General features: G+C 37.3%; 1 protein-coding gene across 8 annotated transcripts in view; it reads left to right on the forward strand.

Annotated features, from left to right (window-relative positions):
• The first annotated feature begins 5435 nt into the window (after positions 1 to 5435).
• The window catches only part of tcf7 (transcription factor 7), a 44471-nt gene continuing 23260 nt past the window's right edge, over positions 5436 to 26646 (forward strand). For all 8 annotated transcript variants that reach the window (XM_087806890.1, XM_087806891.1, XM_087806892.1 and 5 more), the window contains exons 1-3: positions 5436 to 5938; positions 6053 to 6113; positions 7634 to 7734. In XM_087806890.1, coding sequence (XP_087663016.1) covers positions 5756 to 5938; positions 6053 to 6113; positions 7634 to 7734 — 345 coding nt within the window. In that variant the 5' untranslated portion in view covers positions 5436 to 5755. The remainder of the gene's footprint in view (positions 5939 to 6052; positions 6114 to 7633; positions 7735 to 26646) is intronic.

A 26646-nucleotide genomic window follows, 5' to 3' on the forward strand; every position in this document is an offset into this window, starting at 1 on the left:
TTTTATAACTATGAAATATAGGCGCCACAGAAAGGCTGACTTGGTGCTCGGTTGTTTTTTCTATTGCTTATTGTGTGTGTTACTTTATTTAATTCTTTAATTCTCAACTGATACCACAAAAAAAATCCCTATTTTGTGTTAACAACACTGGAAATAAATGTTTCTGATTCTGTTTGTGACTCTTATTCTTATTTTCATTATAAATATAAGACAGAATGAAGAAATAAATTAATTTATATATGTAATATAAGTAGATCCAAGTTGGTTGTAGTCAACACAATTTGGTTATCAATTTTGAAAATCCGATCGAAATCTGCTACAAAATTTTACCTGAATTTTACAAATAAACAGACAGATCCCGCCAAATATGAAGGTCATAAATACACTAAAACACAATAAACAAAATACTTTGATATTAAATGCACTGACAAATGTGTTACTTCCATTTTGACATGGCAGGTCGTGTTGCAATCATAGTATAACTAAAAACACATAATAGTGTTATCATGACAATTCTGATATTATTCCGATCACTTTTGATGGATTAGTTGTTGTAGTTAAAGTGACATTCAAAACAAGCACGAGTCAAAGGCGAGCGGTCGTTACAAACTGGAATATTTGATCTCAAACTAAACGTGTTACGTATGAAGGAGGATTGTTTATGTTCCACATTGGCAGCTGGATGTTTCCTTCAAGGCTGCGGTGGAGATCGGAGCAAAACTACCAATAAAAAGCACACAAGTGGTTCTAGTTAAGAGTCGCTGGCTTGGATGTGGCCTAACTCCAATGAAAGGACATGATTTAATTACTTTGCTCCTTTAATGCGCCTGATGTTTCTCTGCAGTATGCAATCGTTCTCTGATTCATCTCTCCGACGTTAAAGGAGCCGCGTTTCCATAGATGAAGGAGCAGAAGGAAACCCATTAAAAGCATTTGCTAATAAAAACTAGTTCCTTCACACACTCAAAGTAAGAGCGTGTGATATTTTTAGCTTTGGCTACACCTTTTTTACGGTCAAACAACTAGCGGGACGTCTGAGTTTTGGGGAAAACAAGTAAAGATAGATTAAATAAAAAGGATAAAAAAGTGTATTTAAGCAAAGTCTAATTCCTAAAAAAAAATGTTCTAAACAAATAATTTATTTAAATGATATTAATTGATATATTGATGAGCAAACTAATAAATAAAAGTATATTTTAAATCAATATTAATTAATGTCTGGGAATATTATAAAAGAATATTATATAAACTTACATTTCGGTTGAACTGAAAGTGGTGAGGAAGGAAAATTGCTCCCAATCAAAATGTAATAAGGTGCTTTTGATTTAATTTGGATTTTGTTATTTTTAAAGAATCTCAAAATGCGTCACAAATTGTCTATTTAAGTAGTCAATTTCCTCAATTTGAAAATTGCGTTCATTCAATTTAAGTTGTAAGACAGAAAATAGAAAGACGTGTGAAAAGCAGGAGAAAGCAAAGACATGTAAAAAGCATATAATTTACTAAAATATTAGTTAATTTATTATTATTTGTTGGGAATAACAAGGAAAAAAAGGCCAATTGAAATTTACAAAAAATAGAGGATTATGTCTCATCAAGCCTCACTTTACAGAGGGCTGTAATAACTTTTAAACTAAATGTAAATACCCAGAAATGATATGAAAAATGGATTTGCAGCTGCACAGCCACATATTTACAAGCTAAGAGCCACATATAGAGCCTGACCTCACTTTCAACAGGTGAAAAAAATTAAACAAAAATTACATAATTTCATTTGATTTTGAGACTAAATAAGATCTCAGAAAATAAAGGACAAAAGGACGGACAGATAGAATGATAGATTAATCAAAAACAAACCTGTTAAATTAAATTAAATTGAGAGTAACTGCGTTTTTATTGAAGTGGAAACTTGTATTACTTGTATTGTGTGGGCAGCTTTGTTGTTTGTTTCCTTATATGGTACTTCCTGCTTCCAGATGATGTCACGAAGGTTGTTGGTGTTGGAGAGCTTCTTAGAAAGGATGACAGGAAGTTCAAACTCGCTCGAAATTCACCCGTGACAATCAAAATTCCTTCATTAATTGAGTGAGAAGATAGAATCGGATTACAAGCAAAAAAGAGAGTGTGTGTGCGTCTGTGTGAGAGTGTGTGTGTGTGTGTTAGTCAAAGCCGGACCAGAGTGTGTGACCTCATGTGAACCCATGTGATGAAGAAGCTCGACAATCATGGGAAAACTGTTTCACATGGAGCTCACGAGGCGACGTGACCCTCACAGGAGGGTTCGGGATTTCTCTGGATAAACAGCTGTCTATATTTAATCAAGGCGAATAAACAAGGAGTTTAAACAACTCATTTATAATTTAGATTTGCATACATTAAAAATGTTTTAATCTTTTTATTAATATGCATCAACGATATTGTATAAATATGCAAGTTTATGCAAATACTGGCTCCATTTTTTTGTTTGTATTTAATTCGCTTTCCCAGCTGTGCTTCTTCATTTTCATTCAAGGCAACCAACTCAGATTAAGTCAAATATTAAGTCACAGCATGGGAGTGTATAAATATTTCTCAATTAAAAACTCTGCAGACCAGAGAGCTACTGTAGCCGCATTAAAAATGCATTGGCGTTGGGAGCAGAGGAGAGGAAGGCAGTTTGATAACTTCAAGTCTACATCTTTGAACTGTGTTTTCTTCTACTTCCCTCCCCCGAACCAGTTGTTGCAACAGCTAGCATTTTTTTCTGATGTTTTGGAGGCTGTTACAAAATCTGTGAGATGTATGGACCAGCCAAAAACATGCTGCGCTTTGGTTATTGATGAGCATGCCATGCTGTCTGATGTTTTTCACAGAATGTCCTACATTTTGGTGTTTTGTGCCTGAGCGCCCACTTTCCTGTTCATGCAAATGAGAAGATTTGTTCCAAAAATGTGCAAACTAGCAACAGAGCTGTGTGACAAGAGCTGCGACAAACAGGCATGGAATAGTACAATCCATGGTAAATGCTAACTATGGTACTGTGACGTTTATACAGTATTTATTTCAGTAATGCCAGGAAGAAAAAAATACTATGTTAGATGTTTTTATATACATATAGATTCAAAATAGTTCGCTATTTTAATGTGTTCTGGATGTAGAAAATATTATATTTAAGGGTTATCAATCCCAATCAAGGGTCCTGCGACTTTGAACCCCGGCTGAAGAGTATATAACTAAACAGGAAGTAGAAGTATAATTTTGATATTATATTTTCATTCTTTGAGGCTCAAGTTGTCCTAATTATCCAAGTGTTTATAGGTCACAAACATGAACATTGATCTACTTTGATTGGGCCACATAAAAAGAGATGAAGGGACAGATTTGGCCCCCGGACCATGGGTTTGCTATATGATTTATTAAGATTTACGTATTAATAAATATTAATAATAACTCATTCCATATATAAGGAACCATTCATGTACATTATATATTATAAAACAATATTAAAAAAGGACAACAGTATAACAGAATAAAAAAAAAATTACCAAAGTTAAAAAGTGTAATAAGACATTGACATCAAATCTGTTCCTAAGATGTTCCAATGAGTAAGTGCAAATAATTTGCAAATGTTTTTGAGCCCTTATGGCCGAGATTGTAGCACTGATCATTGTGCTTAACACAATGCAGACACATCCAGTTAATAGTCTGGTGTGCGTTGACTAATAGTGTCGATATCTCACAAGATAGGAGTAAGACTTTGTTGGTATGTACCCCAGTGACAAATGTTACAGTGAGGATACATGAGTAGATAAATGGTCAATGTGTTGCATTGCAAATACGTAGTAAAACAAGGCAGCTGTCTGGAATAACACTTGTCGGATTATATGAAATTAAATATTATAATTAAAAATATATTATGCTCATCAGAAAAAAATAAAACTGGGTCACAGTTAAATGCCTAAAATTAAATGGGATTCATGTTGAACTTTTTTTTTTCTGCCAGGTTATATATGTTTTATAAAATGTGAACATACAAGAATATTTCATTTTTTTCATATATATATATTTATTTTTGCCTTCAAAAATAAGTCTTACTCTTGCTCACCAAAATACAGAGAAAATAGTCTTTTCAACAGTTATCTTACGTGTGGTGGCTGGCTGAACTTTGCTGCTACTTTGGTTAAACACAAAGACTATTTTGGTGTTTTTACTGGAGTGACGAGTTTATTTGTCACTTAAGTCACGTCCAGTGGAAACTGGATTCAGCCTCTACAGTGTCCATGTCTTTATACCACAGTGATGAGTGTTACAGTGAGGATACATGATTGGCTGTTAATTGAAATCGTTATTTTTTTGTTTCTAATGCCAAATATTATAGCCCAGTGTAAAACAGGACAGCTGCCCTGATTTCATCAAAAACTTTTCAACTTTGACATTTAAAAGTTATTTACCACTCCGTAACACTTTGTTAAAAACCTATAATTTCCAATATCAAAAATTTTATATTTTTATTACAGGAAAACATTGATTGTTTTGAAATAATATGTGCTTTATGTCTCAATTCCAGCGCCTTTTGTCCAATGCTCATCAGAAAAATGACACCTGAGTCACAATTAGAAGTTTAATATTACATTTGATTTATAATGTACGTTTTTCCCTCAGATTATAGTCTAATGTCTAAACTGGAAGATGAGTTTTTCCTTATCCTTTAGCTTCTGCTTCAAAAAAAGTTAAAAATATAAACTTATTTAGGGTTTTTTTCCAAATATGGGAACAAGAGGGACATTAAAGATGAGCAGCATGGATATATTTGGATGTTTTGTGTGTATTTTTGTACAAATAAAATGGCCGTCAAATGTACATACATAACCTATAACTCACAAAGCAGACGGATTACTCTGAAATGAATCCCTTAGTCAAAGGTGAGTAGAAAATGAGTGAAGATTGAATTGCTCACTTTAAAAAATATATATACTTTTTACTATACTATTTTCGAAACCATAAAAGGGATTATTGTTGGGGGGGTGTGGGGGACATTTAATGGAATTTATGAACAAATAAATGTTAAAAAAGAGGCAGAATTAGAGATTAAAAAAACGAGGAAAAGTTGTGACTCTACGTGGAAATATATACAATAAAAGAAGGAAAATAATAATTTAAGTTCTGTATTTTAAAACAAAAACGTCGCTCATACAGAGAAAGTCCTTTTTTTTTCAACATGTAGCTGAGTTTCTTCCGGTGTTTAAACACGTTTTTTCCCAAAACTATTCTTGTCTTTTTTTTTACTGAAGTGACGTTTGTATTAGTCACTTTTTTTGTTTTGTTTTATTAGTCTCGGCAGCGGCGGGCCGTGGACGGTGTGAACACGCCCCTGGAGCTCATAAATAATGCGGTGATTCCTCTTTAAGAAGTTCAGCCCCCCCCGCACCCCCCCCCTGCCAAACAATCACCCCCTCCCTCCCCTTCCCCAACAAGTCATCGGACCTGTCAATCATCCGGACGGCGCCCTTTGATGTCGGGAGCCCTCGTCTTGTCTGGAGCTCAAATGAGATGTTTGCTGCTCGGAGGAAACACTAGTTCTCTTCAGCCGGAGGACGACACAACTTTTTTTTACCCCTCGATGCGGCGCCACTTTGGAGACCTTTTCCACCGCGGAGAATAGACTTTTTTTTTCTTTTTTCGAGGGGTTCGCTTTTTTCTGAGAGTTGCGGCGGTGGTGGAGGAAGAAGAAGAAGAAGAAGAAGAAGAAGAAGCACCGGGTTTGAAAGTCTCCGACATGCCTCAGCTCAGCAGCGGCGGCGGGGACGACCTGGGAGCGAACGATGAGATGATCGCCTTCAAGGACGAGGGCGAGCAGGAGGAGAAGATCCAGGAGATCGAGCTCACCGAGAGGGACCTGGCTGACCTCAAGTCCTCGCTGGTCAACGAGTCGGAGACCAGCCAGAGTCCGAGTGCGGCGGTAGGTTGTTGTTTTTTTTACGTGGAGACAACAAAACTGTCACGGAGATGCTTTCACGTCACTTTTTGAAGACACTTTTTTTGGGTTTATTTATCTTCTCGGTTGACTTTTCAGGCGGTCAGACGGGGCGACCAGAGGGGCTTCCCGGACAAGCACAGGGAACATCTCGACGGCGGTGAGACTCACACACACACACACCTCACACACACACACCTCACACACACACACCTCACACTTGCTGTTGTCTGCTGGGCAAAAAAAAGTATCCAAGAGTGAACAAAACCCCCCACTAGTGTTTTTGGTCAGTGGGACACGTGTTGCTGCTTTAACTTCAAAGAGTTGCGTTCAGGTGCACACTGTAAAAAAACAAAACATGTCTACCGGTATGTGAGTCATGATATTTTGGGAAATACAGCCTCCTGTAGGGGATGAATATTCATCTGAAGTAATGAAGTATCAATTAGTTTCTGTTTAGGTTTTGACTGATTTAAAATGAAATGGAAAAAAACTTCAAATATGAAATATATATAAATAATAAACGACAATAGAAAAATACAAAAAGGAATCTAAAATAGCATTTATTCTCCTTTCGTTGATACCAATAAAAGTAAAGGTTTGAATTATATTTGTTAATGAAACTAATATATTTTGTCAACCTTTTAAAAAGCATTCAATAATCATTTTGCATTTTATTTGAAGGTACCTTTCCAAACGCTCAGTCGCAACAAACACTAAAACACATTTATCTCTAACTGATATGTTGAATACTAAGTTATATTTCCTGTTAAATCTCCTGTATCTCTTCATCAATATGACACGAAAACGTTCCACGACACGTGCAGAGTTGGTGCCAGCTGAAAAGATTTCAAGAAATATGGTATTTTAGTGTTTGACTGGTAACTGTTTTATATACTGACTGGTAACTTTTTTTATAATCCCATTAACATGTGAAAGAATATTTTATGATTCATTTTACATTAAGTATTCTTTTGAAATGCTCTGTTTGATATTAATAAATCTAAAATACAGATATTGAATCCTCGAGAATAAAGTAATTTTAATCAAAATATATTTAAAACTTTTTTTTTAAATGACAGCTATACTATTTGAATATTGAAATGTACGCGACAGTTAAGGATTTGATGTTTCCGCATTCAAAGTCACTTTTTAAATAATAGATAATAAAGATTTTTTGTTAAACAAAAATATTAAAGACTCCATTATTTATGAGTAAAATCAAAACAAGCAAACTGGGTTTTAGCTAAAAATTGTACATTATGGTTTAAAACCAAATGTGTTATCGATAACAACTCGTAGCGAACGTTCCATCCGTGTAAGATAAATCATGACCTCATCATTATTAAGTTGAAGCGACTCTCTTTTGTGCTCGTATGCGTGTGACACTGCTGGATCATCGCTTGATGTGGGTGGTGGTGAGAGCTGAATTAACACATAGGCTCCAGGAGTTTACGTCCCTCAGACCGGGTGACAGTTGTAACACTTTTGTCTTAAGTGTCGTCATCTGCTCTCACACGAGGATATAACATGTAGTAACCAGTTGACGTGTAAATAGTCGACCCACTTTGTATGCACGACGGCTTTGAACGGCGGAAGTCAGTGTTATAGTTCTCATGGTGACTTTAGTAATGACACTTTTTTTTTTGGTAAATATGTCTATTTATTTATGATCTCCAGTGTCCACTAAGCAAGATGGAGGCATGTACAAGACGCCGGCGTATCCGGGATATCCGTTCCTGATGCTGCCCGACAGCTACCTCCCCAACAGCTCACCACCTGTAAGTCTGTTTTTTAAAAGCTTTTGGTAAACGTTGGCACCCGTGGTTTTGTGACTGGTTATCTAAACCAAAAGGCCAACTTTCTGTGAACTCTGGTTGCATTTTCGCTTCAGTGTGTCCAAACCAAGAAGCTCGATGATTACATTTTTAAGATTTTTCACCCAAATTCACTTGTAATTGGGACATTTTAACAAGGTTTGTGTCTAGAATCAATTTTCCATGGCTTGATAGTTAATCTACACTATGAACTTTTTTTTCTCTACTTGTTCCATCTTACTAACATGACGTTTTTCATGAATAAATGAATTAAATATAGTAATTGAAGAATAGAATGCATATTTTTTCCAGGTGATACAAATGATAAGCATCAACTACATCTCACATTAGTTTTAGACACAATTTAAGTCGTTTTTGTTGAAAGTGAGACTCCAAAAAGTATTTTGTCACAGCCTTGAAACTTTGACTATCTGTCAAGTCTGCTTTAATGAATAAGCTTTTCAGCTCAGTAGACCAATAAATGCAATGTTTTTTTGGATTATAACACTGGTTGCTGAGAAACTTGATTATCAGGTTGTTATTAACAGCGATGTCAGATAAGAGGCCACACACACGGATGTCACTTCACACCATTCACTTAAAGAAGTTAGAAAAGTATTAATAAATGAGGAGATTACCACAGAAGGAACTCTGATTAGATTTGCATGCGCCCTTAAGACGACTTTATATTATTGTAAAACATCTTTGTAAAAAGTGTTATTACAGCCTAATAACAACACATAACAGGTACCTATATTAAATATATGTCTAATATATTTTAGGTACTACCTAGGTTTGTGGTTTATCATCTAGAAGTGAAGAAGGGAGTGAAGGTCGAGTGGAAACATTTTAGGTTAAGTTAGGTAGAACTTTATTGATCCCTCAGGAGGACTCCTTTCGGGAAATTGTTTTTTTTCCAATTAGACACAACAACACAGCAATTATTCATAAAAGTAAAAATAAGAACAAAGAGAAATAAAGAGAAAGAAGAAGATTTTTGAGTAGCAGCAAGTTAGAAATGAAGTTATATTGGTCACTGGTGGTCACTGCCAATAATTATGCTTCATCACCTCAAGAAAAAGAGTTACAAGAGTCTGAGCTGAAGACACCGACAGTATCTTTGGGTGTGAAAACTCATGAAGTTAATAGGAAAGACAGAGGATATGAACATTAGGCAGAGGAAGAGGTGGTATTGTTGTTGTGTCTTCATCCTTGCTAGTAAAATCTGGTATGTTGAAAGTGTCCTGTCCAGATTTAATGATGCCCTGTTGCTTCAGATGAACATTGTTTAACGTGTTAAATCACAATTCTGCTACTTAATTCATATCTAGATCATCAGAATGTCGTCCCCATGATTTCCCTTTTATAATGCACACTTGGGCATGGTATGTGAGTCTGTCTGTCAAAATACATTGAAGTGAGATGTAAAAATTGTGCATTAATATTATATTATTTAGTTTTTTCCATAGTTACTTGAGAATTAGATAGATTAATATCTCATCCATTTAGAATTCAAACCAGTTTCAATAATATCCTTGTTATAACACACAATGAAGTGTAGCCCCATATTGTTTTTTTCCCATCAAAGAGGGGTGTGTGTGAGAAGAAGGGGTTTCAGGCGGCAAGATAAAGAGCACTTTCTTTCTGTGCGTCTCGAAGACTCCACACAATGCTCACTTGTTGCTACTTCCCTTGTAATTAGCCGACTGCTAGTGAGGTGATCGCGGCGAATTTGGGCCTCTGGTACCTTCCACTTGAAAGGGCTGAGCACGGTGGTTGAGGACGGCGAACGTGTGAGACGGGCGGGTAGTGCTGATAATGGAAGGACAAGATGGATCGGTAACTACAGGTTTGCAGAGAGACAGACGGAAAATGGGTGTGATTGTTGCGAGGTGCTGTTGATAAAGGAACGTTTGCGTTTGTCCCTGAAAGTTTGTAACGTAAGGAGACTTGGAAGGAGCTGAAAGCCTTATTGTTATCTGTCATTCAGCAACGGCATTACGACCTGTTTTACATCAGCGATAATCAATTAAATGCAACCTTTTCTTTAAGTTATTGTTCTGCATAGGTTTTAAATTTGTGTTTTCATTTATAAAGCATTTCTATTCTATTGACAAGCCTGTTGCAGATGACATAATTTGACATTTCAAATGGTCTTAATTCCTCAAAGGTTTGTGCTATTTAGGAAATTCAAGCACCATGTGAAAGCAGAAAAACGGAGCTTTGCACTCAAATAACTGTCATTTAGATAACCCCCAGACTGGATTCTCTTGCACATGCTTGAACGGTTACTGCTGTTTCTCCATATTTAAGATGTTTTATTAGAGCAGAAAATGACAGCTCAAATGATGTATAATAATGCACATGCATAGTGATAGAGAACATCTGCCACACGTATGCAGCTGCAGTGATGAATTCACTGAGAGGGAGTAAGACGATGATGGAGTATTGAAGATAAAGTTTGATGATGTATAGAATCTTCATAAAAGTAGAAAGTGTGTGGCAAGGGATTTTTATTTTACTTTAGCTAGTTCAGACAAAAGACATTTTTGAGTCCCAATTAAGACCATGTTTAAAACAATTTTATTTTTGTTTCAGAATCCCACAAAACCAATTACAAACACCCGGACACTGACTTGATAATAAAAAGCAAAAGTCCTAAAAGTTGTTGTCATGTTATAAAGTTAAAACGTCAAGTCTGTTTTTTAAACCGATTCCAAAAGAACATTTCCATTAGATTGAGTAACCATCAGATACTTTTATTGAAAAAAGCATCAATACATTACATAAAGCACAACAATTTTACAGCCATTCATTTCACTAAGATCGTCAATGTTGTATAATTAGGTCCAATTTAAATATAACTCACAAGATGATCTAACAAATTAGAATGTAAATCTAATGCTATGTTATTGTTATTGGGATGTTGTTCTCTGTTAAGATGCAGCGCACATAAATATGTGATTTCTAATGTGTTTGTCTCCTACGGTTTGATAATACTTTGAGTTGGTGTGTTTTGTCGGTTTAACTTTACATCAAATAAAATGATATTGTATCTCAGTCTACAGCATATATTCTTCCCTTGTTGCCTTTTTTTTACCGCTTATAGATATATAGATACTTTATTTATCTCCGTAGAGTAATTCACTGATAATAACTTTATTATTAGAGTTACATTGCAATTTTAGTAACTTTATATTTCAGGCAACTTTGAATTCATGTCTGCCCTGTTTGACTAACTCTTATTTCAATTATTTTCTTCGGTTCTGTTGAAAATCCAGGAAAACTTACTAATAAGTTTCTCAGCCTGTCCTTTTTCCTCTCCCACCCTCTTCCATCTCCCCAATAATACAAGGTCGATTTCCCCAAGATCAAGGGGATGGCATGTGTGTGTGCAAATCTGGAGGATGGTTCTACTTCCTTGTTTCCTATTGTGTCGCCATGTTGACAGGGGGGTTGTTCAACCAGCCCCTAGTCCCTAGGCAAACAATGGCAGCAATACTGGCTGAGGCCTCCATAATCCCCCTTCATTCAGGCCCAGGGGCTGGGATGAGCGACACAGGGGCCTCGCCGTCTCTGACTGGATACGATAAGGACAGCCATTTAGATTTAAGAGGTCTGGAAGAAAAGCAGCTTTCACTCGCAGGCAGCAAAGCGCTGCTTGTAAGAGACTCAGCATCTCCAAAGGTGCTCTGTTCTACGCTTGTTTCCCATTAAACAACATGCCAAGACCCTGAATAGTAAACTGTGCTGCATATATTAATGACACCTTCATCTGGAGGGCCACAAGGAGGAGACGGTGTGACTTCGGTAATCCTCAAACAAGTCACTATAGTACTTGGCAGCTATGGGTTGCTCAGACTGCTGACCAGGTTTAACCTTCAAAAAATGTATTCCATGAAAATGCTACAGATGTGTACAAACACTTATAGCTCTGGGGTCGAAGTAGAAAAGCAGATTTGACCGCCTTATTTCGGTTTAATTATCCCAAATGAAAACCTTCTTTAACTTTTCTTATACAGATATATCATAGTCATAACGACTCTGAATACACGATCAGGCTCGGTGACACTTTTGCCTCACTAGAAACCTGAGACATTGTCAATTGACTTTAATAGATTGTGTAAACAACAAAATCTGGTGCAGTACAGTGGTTCTCAACTGGTCCAGCTTCGGGACCCAGAATCACAATTATATGCCAAACTGTGTCCCAATAAATGTAACTAACTTTATTTAATCTTATCTCTAAGAAAAAACTCATCATTTTAAATTAAATATTTTTATTTGTGGCCCATTAAAAAGCACATGTTCCACTAAAAGCAGCTCTGTACCCCATTCTGGGTCCCCCACCCACCAGTTGACAAAATCACACAAACATAAAACAGGTTCTTGAAATATCCAGTTGATGAATGTACACATCAAATAATACTGGCAGAAAGAACACATGGCTCTGTTGTACAGATTCAGGCGACATTTAGACACTGTCGCTATTTCAGAAGTACAAGTTTGTATCGGATAATACTAAACTCCAAACAAACAGTATCCCAATCCTTAGCAGAAAAAGTTAGAAAAAAGCATGATATTTCTTAATCCTCTTAATACTTTTCAAGAATGGACAACATGTAACATAATTGAAGAAAATGTTGGACAATTTATTCTTATGAAGTGTAAAATATTGTACCCACTGATGTTAGCTGGTTGATCGTGTGTGTTCGGTGTGTATGGACATTTGAAGGTTTACTTAATAAAGCCTCAAGGAGATCCTCATGGATAAAGATTGAAGTTTAAAGTGAAGACAGGGCTGTATATGTGGGGGCAGGGACACGCGGTGAAAGATTAAAATCCAAATGACCTGAAGAGGGTCTGTGTCGCCTCGCCTGCTTTGAAGTAGCGGCAGGCGAAGGCACCCGAAGAGAAGAAATGTTTAAAAGAATATCAGGAAGAGCAAAGAAAACCCCTGCGATTGCCCCGAGGTGTTTATACCTGCAATTATTCATCCACTTATTCCTTTCCGGGGCTGAGGGGAGGGGGAACCGAACAGCAGTAAACGACAGGTGTTGGCAGAGGAAGTGTGTTTGATATTAAATATTGTATGCTTCCAAAAGATTCCCTCACCTGTTTGTTGAAAGAAAACACTTCCAGGGGAAAGTTCCTGGAGTTTCTGTTCAACAGCTCTTTTTTTGAGTCCATCCTAGGACAGGTTTTAACCTGTAGGGACGTCATAACATGTTCTTTTTTTCTGTCCATATATTTAAGTATTTACATCTATGAAACCAATGTGTCAAACCAAGCCCTGATTTCCAAACATTTTAAAGCAGGAGCTTTTAACATGTAAAAAAAAATCACCAACAATGCATGAAGGGTCTAGAATGAATCTTTAAATTGCAGATGGGAGGGAATTTGTTGAAAAACAGTGCGGCTTGTGGTGAAGCAGTACAAGTTTTGTACCGTATCTACTCATTTTGGACAGTTCATTTTTTTTTTTTTTTTTGGAAAGATTCAAATTGATACTGGTATTCTCTTTGATCTTTTTTTTTCTTTAAAGACTGTTCAATAAATATATACATTGTTAACGCCTATGACTCAGTTTTAGATTTCGATCTGTTGCATCAAGTTTCCTCACGCCTGAATTAAGTTACTAAAGTGGGGGGAATGGTTCTTAAATGGATTTTAAAATGACCTTGTGCGTCGACCTTTTCTAACAGCAGCTTTACTTGGTGAGGTCATCGGTGTGTCACAATGGACGTGGACCCTGTGAGGTCAAACCAAACAGAGATTGTTTCTGTCATTGTTTGTATTGAGTAGTTTCAGTCACGTGCTTTCGCGAACTTGTATATGGATTTGCGGTTTAGACTCGTACATCATTGTGAGCCTAATACTTGAGAGAGATTACTTCAGGTTACTTTGATGACGTAACATTTGTTTGACTTCAGTTATGTAGGTGACTGTGCCAGTAGTACGACCTGGAGCGTTGAACCCGCCTCCCGGGTTTGTGTACAGATTCAAAGTACAGCGACATTTCACATTCCAAGCGTATGTCATGGTCACGTTGTTGTTTTTTTTACGATTTGGTCGGCATCACACATTGCGGTACATCTTTGTGTCTCCTGTTTTTTTTCCGATAACAGGGTAGTGCATGTTTGTGGTCTGCACCAGCTACCTAGGGCAAGAGGCAGGGGTCCACTGTGGGCACGTAGAGAAAATATATTATATTGTTTCTGAACGGGGAAGCCAGGAAAGCATTCAAACATGTACAACTTGTAAAAAAAACCTTAAGGAAATCAAAATTAACTAATGATGACTTCATTAATTTCACATTTTTAATAGTTTCACCAGTTAGACGTGGCATTAGACGGAAATGAAAAATATTAGTATCGATTAATATAATAAACAGTTTTAAATTCATTTTGTTTTTTTTAAATTAGTTACTAATATTATTTATACCTGTGTTTTATTTAAAATGGAAGTACTAATTATTTAGACATAAGATACGCAAATAAAAGTTTCAGTACAAAGTAATGAGTTACTTTATTGTAAATAAAATGGATAACGTCGAAGATGAACCAATAGTTTTGAGTGTGCACTCGTCTTTTTCTTCATTTCCTGTCAAACGATTGTAAAAAAAAACCTATAGCTCTTCGTCTGCCTGTAAGACCTCCAGATGTGATTCAACACAGGTTTAACATCCTTCCTTTTTTATCTTTCTCCATCAACAACACGTTTTCACACAGATGTCTGCTTGTGTGTGTGTGTGTGTGTGTGTGATCTTCTACCGGGCTATTAACTCGACTTTACACATTAACCAAGTAGATTTCCTTATTCTTCTCCCCTCCCACGTGACCTCCATCCTCACTCTTATACCAACTATTAAGACAGTGGTCATAAAAATAGGTCAACCAAATGAAACCCGTCCTCCGCCCTGTGCCCATGCTAGACCAGCCGGAGCCTCCGCAGCCGCATGAATAAGCCGAGCACACATGGCTACGATCACACACATGCAAACACACGCTAAACAGAAGTCGAAGTCTTGGAGGAGGAAGACGCTCTCGTTAAACCTTCATCTCATTAGCTTTAATAAATAATTTCCTCCAAACCTCGATGAATATATTCTGCTGCAGATGTTGTCATGGTATTTTCAACAGTGCTTTTGTGAGTAAAGAGACAAGACGTTGTGTTTTATTAAATCATGGATCAGATAAAATGGGAATAAAAATAGGAATGGGATAGGAATAAACGGAAGTCGATAAATGATTGAAGAGATTCTCCAGATGCCTCGTCCTTTCCTCATCAACAATTGGCTCAACAATAACTTTTTAAGGTCACATTGTTAAGCTTTTTTTTTTTTTTAAACAATAACTGTACATATGAGATATATGTAACAGTTGAAAAAACTACTCACTAGTCTTCAGGTTACTACAGTCTAATGGAAGAGTTGTAAAACCTCATTGACTGACCAATTCTGTTGAGTGGAACTGTCAACATGTACCGACTACTATTAACGCACGTTAGAAAAACATCAATTAACCTCTTTACCAGAGCAAAGCTATGAAGCTTTGCTCTGATTTATAGTTGAGAGAGACCGGTGAGCTGCTGCAGTTTGTGGTTAAAAATGATTGTCCTCCTTTTTCACAAACACAGAGTCAGTCGTGGCCACACAAGCTTTCTGTGTGAGAGGCTTTTCATTCACACACACATAAAACATAAAAAAAGAATCGGTTCCGTTTTCAACTTTTAAAAAGTAAATCGTTATGCCCAACACTTGAAAATTTCATACAATGCTTTCCATTATGTGCCAATGGCCGACGCATTTCAAGGTTGACTTTTTACTAGCAGTTCTGCAGTCAAGTATGAAGTTTAGTAACGGCTTTATCTGGATCGGGGGGGGTTGAGGTCTTTGTCATTCACTTCGATTTTACAGCTTTTCCTGACCTGGAAACTTGAAATCATAAGTCACAACATCAATAAAATCACTATCAACAGCAAATCAACTTATATGTTACTGTAGAGACAAATGTTTATTTGTTATCATTGTTTGAGAGATGCCAGAGTATTGATAGCTAGGGAATGCAAGAGAGCTTTCACCAACATAACATGTTCTAGTGGTTTGGTTCAGAAAATTCACCCGTCAGGTTTCCTTAAGTCATCTTATTTTTTATTAATGGGTTCCTTGAGGGAGACATGAGCATGTCAATGCATCAAGGCTTTCAGGGATCGGAAGTAAGAGTTGGCCTTGAGGATCTCTTGAAAAAAAAGTCTGTTTTGGTGGAAGGGAGGGTCTGAAGATTCACACGTAAGGAGGTGTGCAATGTTGAAAGATGAGAGAAAGCTGCATACCTGTCATCACAGAGAGGTCACCATGTACTGTACATGTGTTTCCGTGGCTCCAGGAAGTCCATTAAAGCCCATGAAGAATTTACCTCGTGTGTTTGTACGAGGTGTTGTGGTTGTCAGGACCATGCAAGAAGTGGAGCAACTCCGAGGCGTACTGCTTTGTGGTTCTGTGCATTATTGTGTTTGCTTTGCACATAGTACAGGGCATGTAGAAAGGGAAACACTGTATACATGAAAGAGGTGTGTGTGTGTGTGTGTGGGTGGGCAGGAAGTGAAGAACAAAAGTTGCATTTCATTCAGACTGATGATAAACCGGTGAACTTGTAAACAGAAAAACAAAAGTTAAAATGTGTATCGTGGCCTCAGGACAGATGGAGGAGAGACGTGTGCTAGCTCAACAGATTCAGCAGTAAAACCACACAGAGCACCTGATAGAGGAAAACCACAGACTCTGAAGGCTCAACAACACACTTAACTGTTTAACTGCTGCACCTCTGAAGACGTTTCGCCAACATCGCAATTGTTTACAATTTGTTCTTCTGACAATGTAATGCTGGATAACTCGGATCAATAGTTTGAAGCTGCGTACAATACTAAAATGTTATTTATATTTTATGTTATCATTGATATACATTTCAGATAGAAATGTTTAAAATAGTATTACAATTGTACTTGCTTACAAATTAGTCTTTATTTTGTTTTTTTATGGGTGGGTTAAGTGTAAAACCAAAATAATCTAATACTCATTATCACAATACAGTAAATGCAATTGTGACTTATTTATTTAAAAACAACAATATTATTGTTTTAATGTATTTATTCATAGCTGTGGGTGTTCTTTGTCTATAAAAGTGTTTTGTTTACAATGTTTTGTAGCTTATTGTAATCTTTAAAAACCTCATACAATTAAGAAGGATTTACTCTCAAAGATATCTGTTTACACTTTAATTAATTAATTCAATTTGAGGATGTTTTCAGTTAAAACATAACTGGTGCAAGAGCGAGAAGACTTGCATGCCACGCATCTTTTAGCCATTGTGGACTTCCTTTCTTTGCCAAACGTGGTCGCTATCACCGTTTAACTCAGCTGAAATAGCGAGTCGGCAGTAAATTCAGCCAGTTAAAAGAGCTATAACTGACACGGTCACAAACAAGCAGCTCAGCGTGACTCTGAGCCGGGCTCCACTTATACTCCATAGTTGGCCCATTCCAGCAAGACTATTGAGGTGGAAACTGGTTTCAATTAAGAACCCATTAGCCAGATATCACTTTGTCTTTGGGAAAGAATGAACTTGTGGACGTTGTAGAAAGTTGTCAATCCTGGGGATAGAAGGACGTTAGCGATCTTTGACTATCTTCTTCTCGGAATCCTCAGGATGTGTTTGACAGATGCATGCAACCCCTTTGTGGAACTCACATTTCGGGGTCAACCTTTTAACCAAATCGTACTAATTGTATTTCTTTTTGGGACAGATTTTATTACAATTCCTCAACTTTTAGTTTGTCTAATGGAGCAATTGATATTATTTTTTTAATAATTTAAAAATACCTGTTGCTGTTTATATTCATTTTTACTTATTTCGGTCTCTTATAGACCATATATATACTGTACATAGTTGGGTTTTTCCTTGAATGTAGCCATTAGCTCGTATTGCTTATAATAATAGCTTTTGTAATCATTAAGTACACTTAAAAAAATGTACTCAACTGTACAAATCATTTTTTTTAAATGTCTGTAGATTTTCTTTTTCTTTTTATGGTTTTTCAATTAGCTCGATTTAATCACTTTAATACTTTTCCTTCACAATGTTTTATAAGGTTTAAATGATGGAATACATTTGTGGAACACAGGCATGGTTATGTGGGTCTGTGTGTGCACCTTGTGAAGTTAGGCAAAGAAGAAAGGTTAAAACTGTTGTGGTTTACCATGGAAAATAAAGGCAGCAACTTCCATAGCCACCTGAATGCACCTCTGTGCTCATCGCTTTGCCGTAGATGGAACATTTGAAGGGTAGGTGAAAAGAAATGTTTTTTATTGTTTATGATTAAGCATGGAAATTATTCTGGTAAACAACGATACGAGCAGATGGAAAACGCATTTTAGCATGTTTTTTTTTATCAAATCAAAGTTAACACTAGAGAACCTTTACTTATCACCAACAAAGGAAATTGCTTTTTTCCTCATAAGTGTTGTGTCTCAACAACGTGATTTTTCATATATTTTCAACGAAAATGTTTTGACCCGGTGCTGATCTTTCGCTCCTTAACATTTCCCATGTGTGCAAGGAATCGCGGAAAATGTTGTTGCACATTAGCTCATTATATTAACATGTTTACTGTCATCACAAAGAAGCCACGGGAAAAAAAACTGGGTTTGATCAGTGAAGTAATTTGGCTTGAGAGTCGATTAATCCTCTGTAGTGGCATCAGCACTCGCTGCAGGCGGGGAAGAAGGGGCAGCAGTCCAGGATGCTCACTGTGATCACTGGTTTGGCTCCACTAGAATGCTTGGTTTTCTGGTTTCCCAACATGTGTTTTGGACTCAGTTTAAACAATTGAGAGACCGAAAAATGGCAGAGAAGAAAAGTTGGATTCCTAAGGTGACTCAAAGGGACGATTGGAAATTCCATCCATGGTAAAAGTTTACAGATGTCGTGCAGAATACGTTTACTGTTATGACCACTATTTTAACATTATTAGTACCATTCTACCATGAAGTCGTCTGAGATCATCATGAGCTGTTAAAAAACATGATTATTGTTGTAAAATTTAGGTAAAAAAAAAGAAAATCTGGATTATAATTCAAATCAGTCCATTTAGTATCTTGAAAAATAATTCACCTTGACCTTAACAATAATAGCATGAATAATTTAGGTGACCAAAATGCTGAAAAGGGATCAAACGCATCTAAATGTATTTCTTTCTCCTGTTTTTTTTTGTTTTTTTTAAGACAACGTAAAAGTAAGAATGGGCAGAAATAAGAAGCGCTTCCTGTCAGTGAAATAGCGAAACAATGTCTTTTATAGAGACATTCTGGTTATCTGAGCTGTAGGGCTGGGTATCAATCAAAAATATTCAATTTAGCTCATGTTCGAGATACCTTAACTTCAATTCCCTGAACAATACTTTTTTCCATACCAATATTATGCGATCATTTTTAACGCAAAGAAAATAACATTATTAGTTTTTCAGATTTGATTTTCAATCAAAGCGTTTTTTTTGCAGAAAAAAAGACAAATAAATGTAAAATATTGATCGTTTAACAACGATCATATGATTTCATCGGTAAGATTACAATCTAGATTCACAAACAGTTTGAAGGATTCTGCGGTAGACTGAAAGCGGTTTTGCAAACTCCCTTTCTTCTACTGTGTGTTGTGTGAGCAAGATCTGGAACGGACCTTCACCCTATTTTCCCACTTGCTTTCAATGATATTTCAAGAATTTATAAAAGAAAGAGTAGAGTTAAATGAAGGGATGTACCGGTCTGACTTTATGGTCAAGATACCAATACCTGGGATTTGAGTATCAGTACTATGGTTCCATTATTCCATATATTCAACAAGGCGACGAAACCCTCTTATTTTGAACCACTTGTGGATCGAGATAACTGTTTTGAAGTTTCTCTTTTTTATTGCACTTGAGCAGGCAGGAAGTCTCTCTTCCCTTTGCAGAGCTTCTTCTGTTTTCTAATAAACTAGCAATTGTTTCAATATGGTCCATCTTATTAAGCATATATTTAGATATTAATAAATGTTGCGTGCTTTAATCATTATTTCTTGATAATGCATCTGTATATCTGACGTCTTCATTAAATATATTACCATTAAAACTCCAGATTTACCCAGTCCCTGACGCTGTCAATACTAGGAATTATAGTTTTTTTCCATCTTACTTTACCCCATGAAGTTAATTATGTGGCAGGTTTGTGGCTCAATCATGAGTTGGTTGGACTCTGGAAGCACAAGACGTGAGGGCTGCTGGTGGTTAGCCGCTTGGCTGGAACGGACCAGAGCAAAAGAGTGTGGATCGGGCCGGTAACAATTATGGCTTAGAGGGCGCCGAGCCAGGCAGCTGCTGGATGTCCTCTGTATAACCAGCGTGTTGACGGTGTGTGCGTCTCTGAGTGTATTCAGTCGGGGGTTCCAGTGGGAGCTCTGTGTTCATATTCTGCTGCATATTTACATTACAAATCACCGCTAAACAATTCTCAGACGATGAAACATCAAATGATGAAATGGATGGATCAGAGTGATGGGTGGAAAAAAAAACGGGTGGAAAGGATGAGGGAATGCAAATAAGAAGAGGGGGATGAAAGGTGACAAGAATAAGTCGAGTCAGAGGAGTGCAGCTAATGGTTTGTGTACAACTACAGCATAAATGAATGCTTGATAGTCACAAGACTTTGATCATTTACCTAATCACAAGTGCAAAAATGATCCAGAAAACCACAAAAACTAATTTGGAATCTCTCTCTATTATTGCTTAGGTCTGGGTTAGCGTCATATCCAAACCAAACAAATTGTAACTGATAACTAATGAAAAAATGTCTCACTCCTAATCACTCTTACCAAGTAAGTGTACGTTCCATTTATAAAAAAAAACTAAAGGACCTCAACTACGACAACTTGAAACTTCACACAGAGTAGTTCAAGTAAGTTTTATACTATGAAAAGAATACCGAATTTTAGCTTTCCAGGCACGACTTGGTATTTTCATAGTCTAAATAAACATAATGGTTGCTTAAAAATATATACTTGAGAACTTCACACAGGACAGAAAAGTGCACCCTCACAGGCTGAGCTATAAATTCACTCTCATATATTCCCCATCTGCATTTTCTTTGTTGGACAGAAGACTATAATGTAACCAATCCTTTTAAGAATAACATTGGGTTTATTTTATTCTGTGGCTTTATGAGGGGGTTCTATACGTGGCAATTAATCAACATAGTTTTGTAGTTTGAAGATTTTCTGTAACTCCTGTTGTGTTATCAGTTTTATCTTGATCTTTAAAATGTATACTTTATTGAATATTGTTTGATTGTTTAAGCGCTTTGTGACCCTGGTCTGGAAAAGCGCTATATAAATAAAAATTACTTACTTACTTACTTACTTACTTAAACGGTTTCTGAAGTAAAACCTATATTGGAAGCTTCTTTCTACCGAGTTCTTGCAACTACCACCAATATCTGAAACTTATTCAACATGCATTTATACTGTGTAGTTACAGCATACAGCAAGTTATTTTGCCATTTAAAAACGATATCTGCTTGTTTTAATTTGTGTTAGGACTTGTTTTTTAAAGTAAACTAACTTATGTTTTGTTTTGAGTGAGACTTGAACACTCACCAACTAACTTTCTAACAAAAAACACAACTTATTATTTTGTCTTACTTTCTAACTGGTAGCTTACGCACCTTTCTGCATCTCACTCCCTCTCAGTGAACTCTGCTGCAGCTAAAGCTTAAGTACCTTTTATGGGCGTAACTCTTGAGGTACGTGCATGAACCTGGTCTCATGATCATTGCAGACCACAAGGGCTGCTGTGATGGCAGATCCCCATGATGCATTCAAACACCTTCCACACAAGTAAGACTAAAAGACGGCTGTCTCTGCTTGTAGAAAAGCATCTGGCATCAGACACCAGTGTTGCTCTTTACAAAACCCACCTAAAAGTAGACGGTCCCCTGTTAGATCCTTCTTGATCCCCACAGAGAGTTTTAGGCTTTACACTTGAAGCTGCCTGGAGTTTAATTGTTCTGGGCCAAAGAAAGAAAAAGACCAGAAGCGGACGACGATTCTGATTTAAAGGCCGAGGTCCCTCGGTACGGCCCGCCACTTTATTTTTGGGGTGATAATCACACAGTGTGTGAAAGTCACCATATCATTAGTAGAGATGATTGATAGCAGAATCTCAAACCTCCACTGCCTGGCAGCTCAAAGACTGTTTTGTCAACCGCATGCCTGCCGTGCTCCCTAGGGGAGCATGTAACACACACGCGTGCACACAAACAAGCCTCTGCCCTGTGGCCAGCACCGACCCCGCTTTGGCTTTGGACCCAATCCATATGTGGTGAGCTGGAGGGAAGCGCCCTTCACTTCACTCTGACCATACAACATGAAGTCCTCGACATGGTTCTAATCTAGGAACTGAATCCTCGATAAATTGTTTTGTGTCGCTCAACGACATTCTTTATGGGGCTTTTGTTGTTCAGGCCGACTCCAGTTTTTAAATTTAGTTAACTGTTTCTCCATTCGTCAAATTTGCAATCTTGATTTAGAGGCCGGGGAGCTAACAATAGATTAGAGGGCCTCGGTAACACAACGAGTCAGGCATGAAACTACATGTCAATTTAAGATTTAAGGGCTTTAAACGTAGACTAGTACATCCAAAAACATCATATAGTTTATTGGTTGATTACCTAGATGTATTATCCAAACAGTTATCCAAACCCTTTCTTTAATCATACACCTAAGAGACACAAGTCAAGGTTGTAGAACATGACCATGTCCTTGACAAAAATGTACTGCTCAAGAAACACATTTTAACAGCCTATCACAATCTCCAGTATCATGGTTCTAACGTAGAAAGATTCCCAGCCATCTCTGAAAATAATTCTGAAACTGAATCTGCAGGTGTAAAGGTTTAAAGTTGTAAAGTCAAAATGGCAGGTCAGAAATAATTCTAGCTCTTTTGATATTTGGAAAAATAGGAAAAGCAATGAAAACTTGGACGTCGCCATCAGATTCTTCAAGATTAATTTTGATTCTCCTTGATAAATATTTTCTAGCAGAAAAATACTAATTAATTTGTCACCAAAGTTCAGATTTTTCAACTTTCATACTACAGATGACGCCTAAACCATGTCCATATTATAACAGAAATTCTTGCACATAATAATGGAGCCTTTACATCTCTGTTAAACACCTGAGATGTGTTTGGTGTACAGGAGTACTTTAAACTTACAAGAGTAATTACCCCAGTACAATTGTTACAATTGTTGGATCAGAATGTTACCATAAGTTGTTGGACAACCACATTAATTGTGGTGCAATTTCACAGCTCAATATTCCCCCCACCTATTAAGCCTTTTACTTGATTATTATTGAAACTGTTAGACAATCAAAACACTCCTTTACAAACAGGTCCACCTATCCTGTTAAGTTAAAACCTGTGTCCCGAATCCACACGCTCCGGGAAGGGAAGGGGGAGGCCTGCCGTGTGCAACACTTCTTAGAGCTGCAGGAGATGAAAGCGGCTGGCGCAACATCAAATCAATACAGCCATCAATAGAAACATGTCCTGAAGATTAAAGAGAAGCACAGAGAGGGATGGAAAGGTGCTAATGTAGAACAAGAGCGCGCTCATGGAAGACACTTTAATTGATGTGTGGAAGGAGGCTGGATGAAAAGGCGAGGCCCAAACATTTCGTAATGGGGTGAAGTTCAGAGGATGCTTTTGTAATCACTTTGCTCATCCATTAGCAGGAGTCCATGTGTCCAAACTCTCTTTTAGCAACCTTGTTTGGTTCTCTTACATTTTTTAATGCCACTGTTTGTTGACACAGGATATCTTTCTTTAGTAAAAGCTTAATTTATCTCCAGGTCGGAATAATTGGAAAATTACGCAACATGTGGGAAAAGGAGGATAATGACCTCCACATATGTGGTCAAAAGTGCTTATCTCCTGACTATACCATGATTTAAAGTTTTTTTTTTCATGCTTGTTAAAACCAAATTAGTCGAGAACATCTGTCTTCTGAATTTTCATTGACTTCTGGGAAAAAACAGTGTGGGAACACAAGTAAGGATCGGTTAAAACTGCCATGTTTTTTAAGTGGGTGGTCTCGTGGAGTCCGGATCGACTGTAGTTCCTCACAGCACTGGCGGCGAGCCACACCAGAATCTAAAGGTTAGGTTGTAGAGGACAGACGTGTGCGTTATCTTTACAAACCTAGTTCAAAAGGTGGTGCAAGGTGTCTCTAAACAAGTTCCTTTTCTCTATGCACCCTCTGATGACAACAATGAAATGCATGTTGACCTAGTTTTCATTTGGCATTATAGCTTTAGCAATGTTAAAAATTTGTTAGCCTTTTTCAAGATAAGTTACATTTATAACATCTGGACGTATTTAAACTTTTTTTTTAAATTTGCAACAACAGTTTTAATAGAAAGAAAACAACAATTTTGTTAACTCTTTGGAATTTTAAGAAAGCTAAAATGATTCATCTCAGTACCGTACTGTTGTCATTGTAACCTCATAAGCATTCTCTTATTCCCAGTGAACTTATTGTTCCAGCTGCATGCCTATTTGTGGATTTTTGTCATTTACATACACATATATTATTCTTAAGCTCTGATATTAAACACAGTATTTGACTCATCAATTGACCGAGGTAAAACTATTCTTGGTGTGGACCCAAAGTTAAGATTCTCGCTTTCAGTTGGTGTTTAAATTCTCTAGATAGTTTAAACCTCTGAGGACCGGCAGCACCATTTACTGCACCGTTTACTATTGATCATCATCACAACCATTTGACTGCTATGTTGCTTCCATACTTGGGACACCACCTTCAGTGGAACCATAGTCAGCGAGCCACAAATGCAAATCGCACCACCACAAGTTTTGTGTTTGTCTGGTCTTAATTTGGGCGACGGTTTATATTGTCGCAGTTTGGAGTCTGCCGGTCTACACCAGTAACATCATTCATGCCTTCAAGACAAAACTCCAAGTACATTGTGCAACCACACGCCTCTCTGACATTGATTAGTTGTGCTCGCCTGTCTCCAGCCCCGACCAGAATTTACCAGTCGCTTCAGTCCGCAAATGAATACCGATGAAATGCAGTTGTGTTGCTTCAGAATAACTTGTCAGAACCGCTCGAGCAGCTGCACCCCCTCGCTTAGGAAACCCATCTAATCTAGAGCAGCATGTTAGAGGACCTCGGGAATATTCCAGGGATTCAAAAATACTCTTTCATATAGCGGAGCGACCGCAGGACCGGGCCCTGCACTGAGCCGGTCGCTGTGGTTATGGACCGAGGTCTATCTGAAGCCACATCAGAGCCTGGAGTGCTCTGTAATGTGATCTGGACAGGCAGAGGAGGGTCCCTCTTTCGGATTTAGGGTAACCACTGCTGAGGGCAGACCAGGGATGGGTGGTCAATGATGTAAGATGGCACTTGTGCTCTGTTTGTTTTTTCATCCATATTTCAAATTCACAATTTTACCCCCATCCTTTTGCTATTACTCGCATTTCCCTCTTTGCTTATCAATCCCTCCTTCATCTTTCTTTTCATCTATTTCCTCTCCTCTGACTTCTTATGATCCGTCGCTGTTTCCAAGTCATGAACAAATAAACAAACAAGCAGCAGGGTGGCTCCGTGTTTTACATCTATAATTCAAACCAGTCAAAGTATGATCTGCATCTCTAAACATCATGAATTCGGGGAAAAAAAGGGGGTTGGTTGAATCTTGAGGATTCAGAGCTTGTGCGTATATAATATCCCAGCAGTGCTTATAGATTTCTTAATTACAGCAGTTAATGAAGTTCAAAAATTGGTGAGAATTACAATCCAAATGCACACAATTTTTACAGTATTTGTCAATGCCAATGACACAGGTGACTGGAATTAAAACACACCATTTTTTTCATCGCAGAAAGCAGACTGGGCTGCATCTCTAAAAATAATGTGTTAAAAACCTGACAACGTTTAAACTTTGTTTCAAGTCCTGTTTCTCAAATGTATTCTATATCCTTGGAAAAAGCAGCTGCCGAACTGTAACTGACTGCAGCCGGCGTTCTTATCCTCCCCCAGAGATGAGCCAAACCTCTTGTGGTTGATAGTTAAATCGATAATTCACAGGCGAAAGAAATAAGATCCGTTTTCTTAGGTGTTTATGAGACCTTCTGGTGTAGCTTGGAGGGTTATTAGGGAACACATGACAGAACCAGCCATTATAACAGTGAAAATATTCTTTGACACATTTTCCAAAGTAAATAAATAAATTCAAAATAATCTGGAAGCTATAAAAAAAAAAGACTGTCACTAGCATATAAAATGTGATCGTTGATATATTAGTTCTCTCTTCAAAATGCATATGAAATGGTTGAATCTTGCCAAATAGACAAATAAGGGTTCAAAGTGTGCCTGGATTCCTCGTGAGTTACAATGGTCGCTATGGTAACAACAAAGTATTCCATGCATGACAAAAACACCGGTTTAGAAGGTGGATCAACAGTTTCAATGCTTCAAGAGGAGATTTGTAATCATGTTAAAATGATTAGTTAGCTCCGTGTTGACTTAACGGATGTTTTGATTCAATGTCTAATTTGGTGAATGTCTTGGGCGTTTTAATGAGGTTCATAAAGTGGATCGGAAGTCGGGCTTTCAAATGTTTCCACTTGTTGTTTTGTTTTTTTTACTAATTTAATTCTTGTGTCAGCGATCGACTTCAGCAACAAGTGGTCCGGTTCCCTTCAAGGTCCAGAGAGGGGCCACTTGTGATCTTTCTCTCTGGACTTTGTACGTCCTCCCGTGTT

This window comes from Callionymus lyra, chromosome 14 (genome assembly GCF_982586985.1).
Source record: "Callionymus lyra chromosome 14, fCalLyr1.hap1.1, whole genome shotgun sequence".
NCBI lineage: Eukaryota > Metazoa > Chordata > Actinopteri > Syngnathiformes > Callionymidae > Callionymus > Callionymus lyra.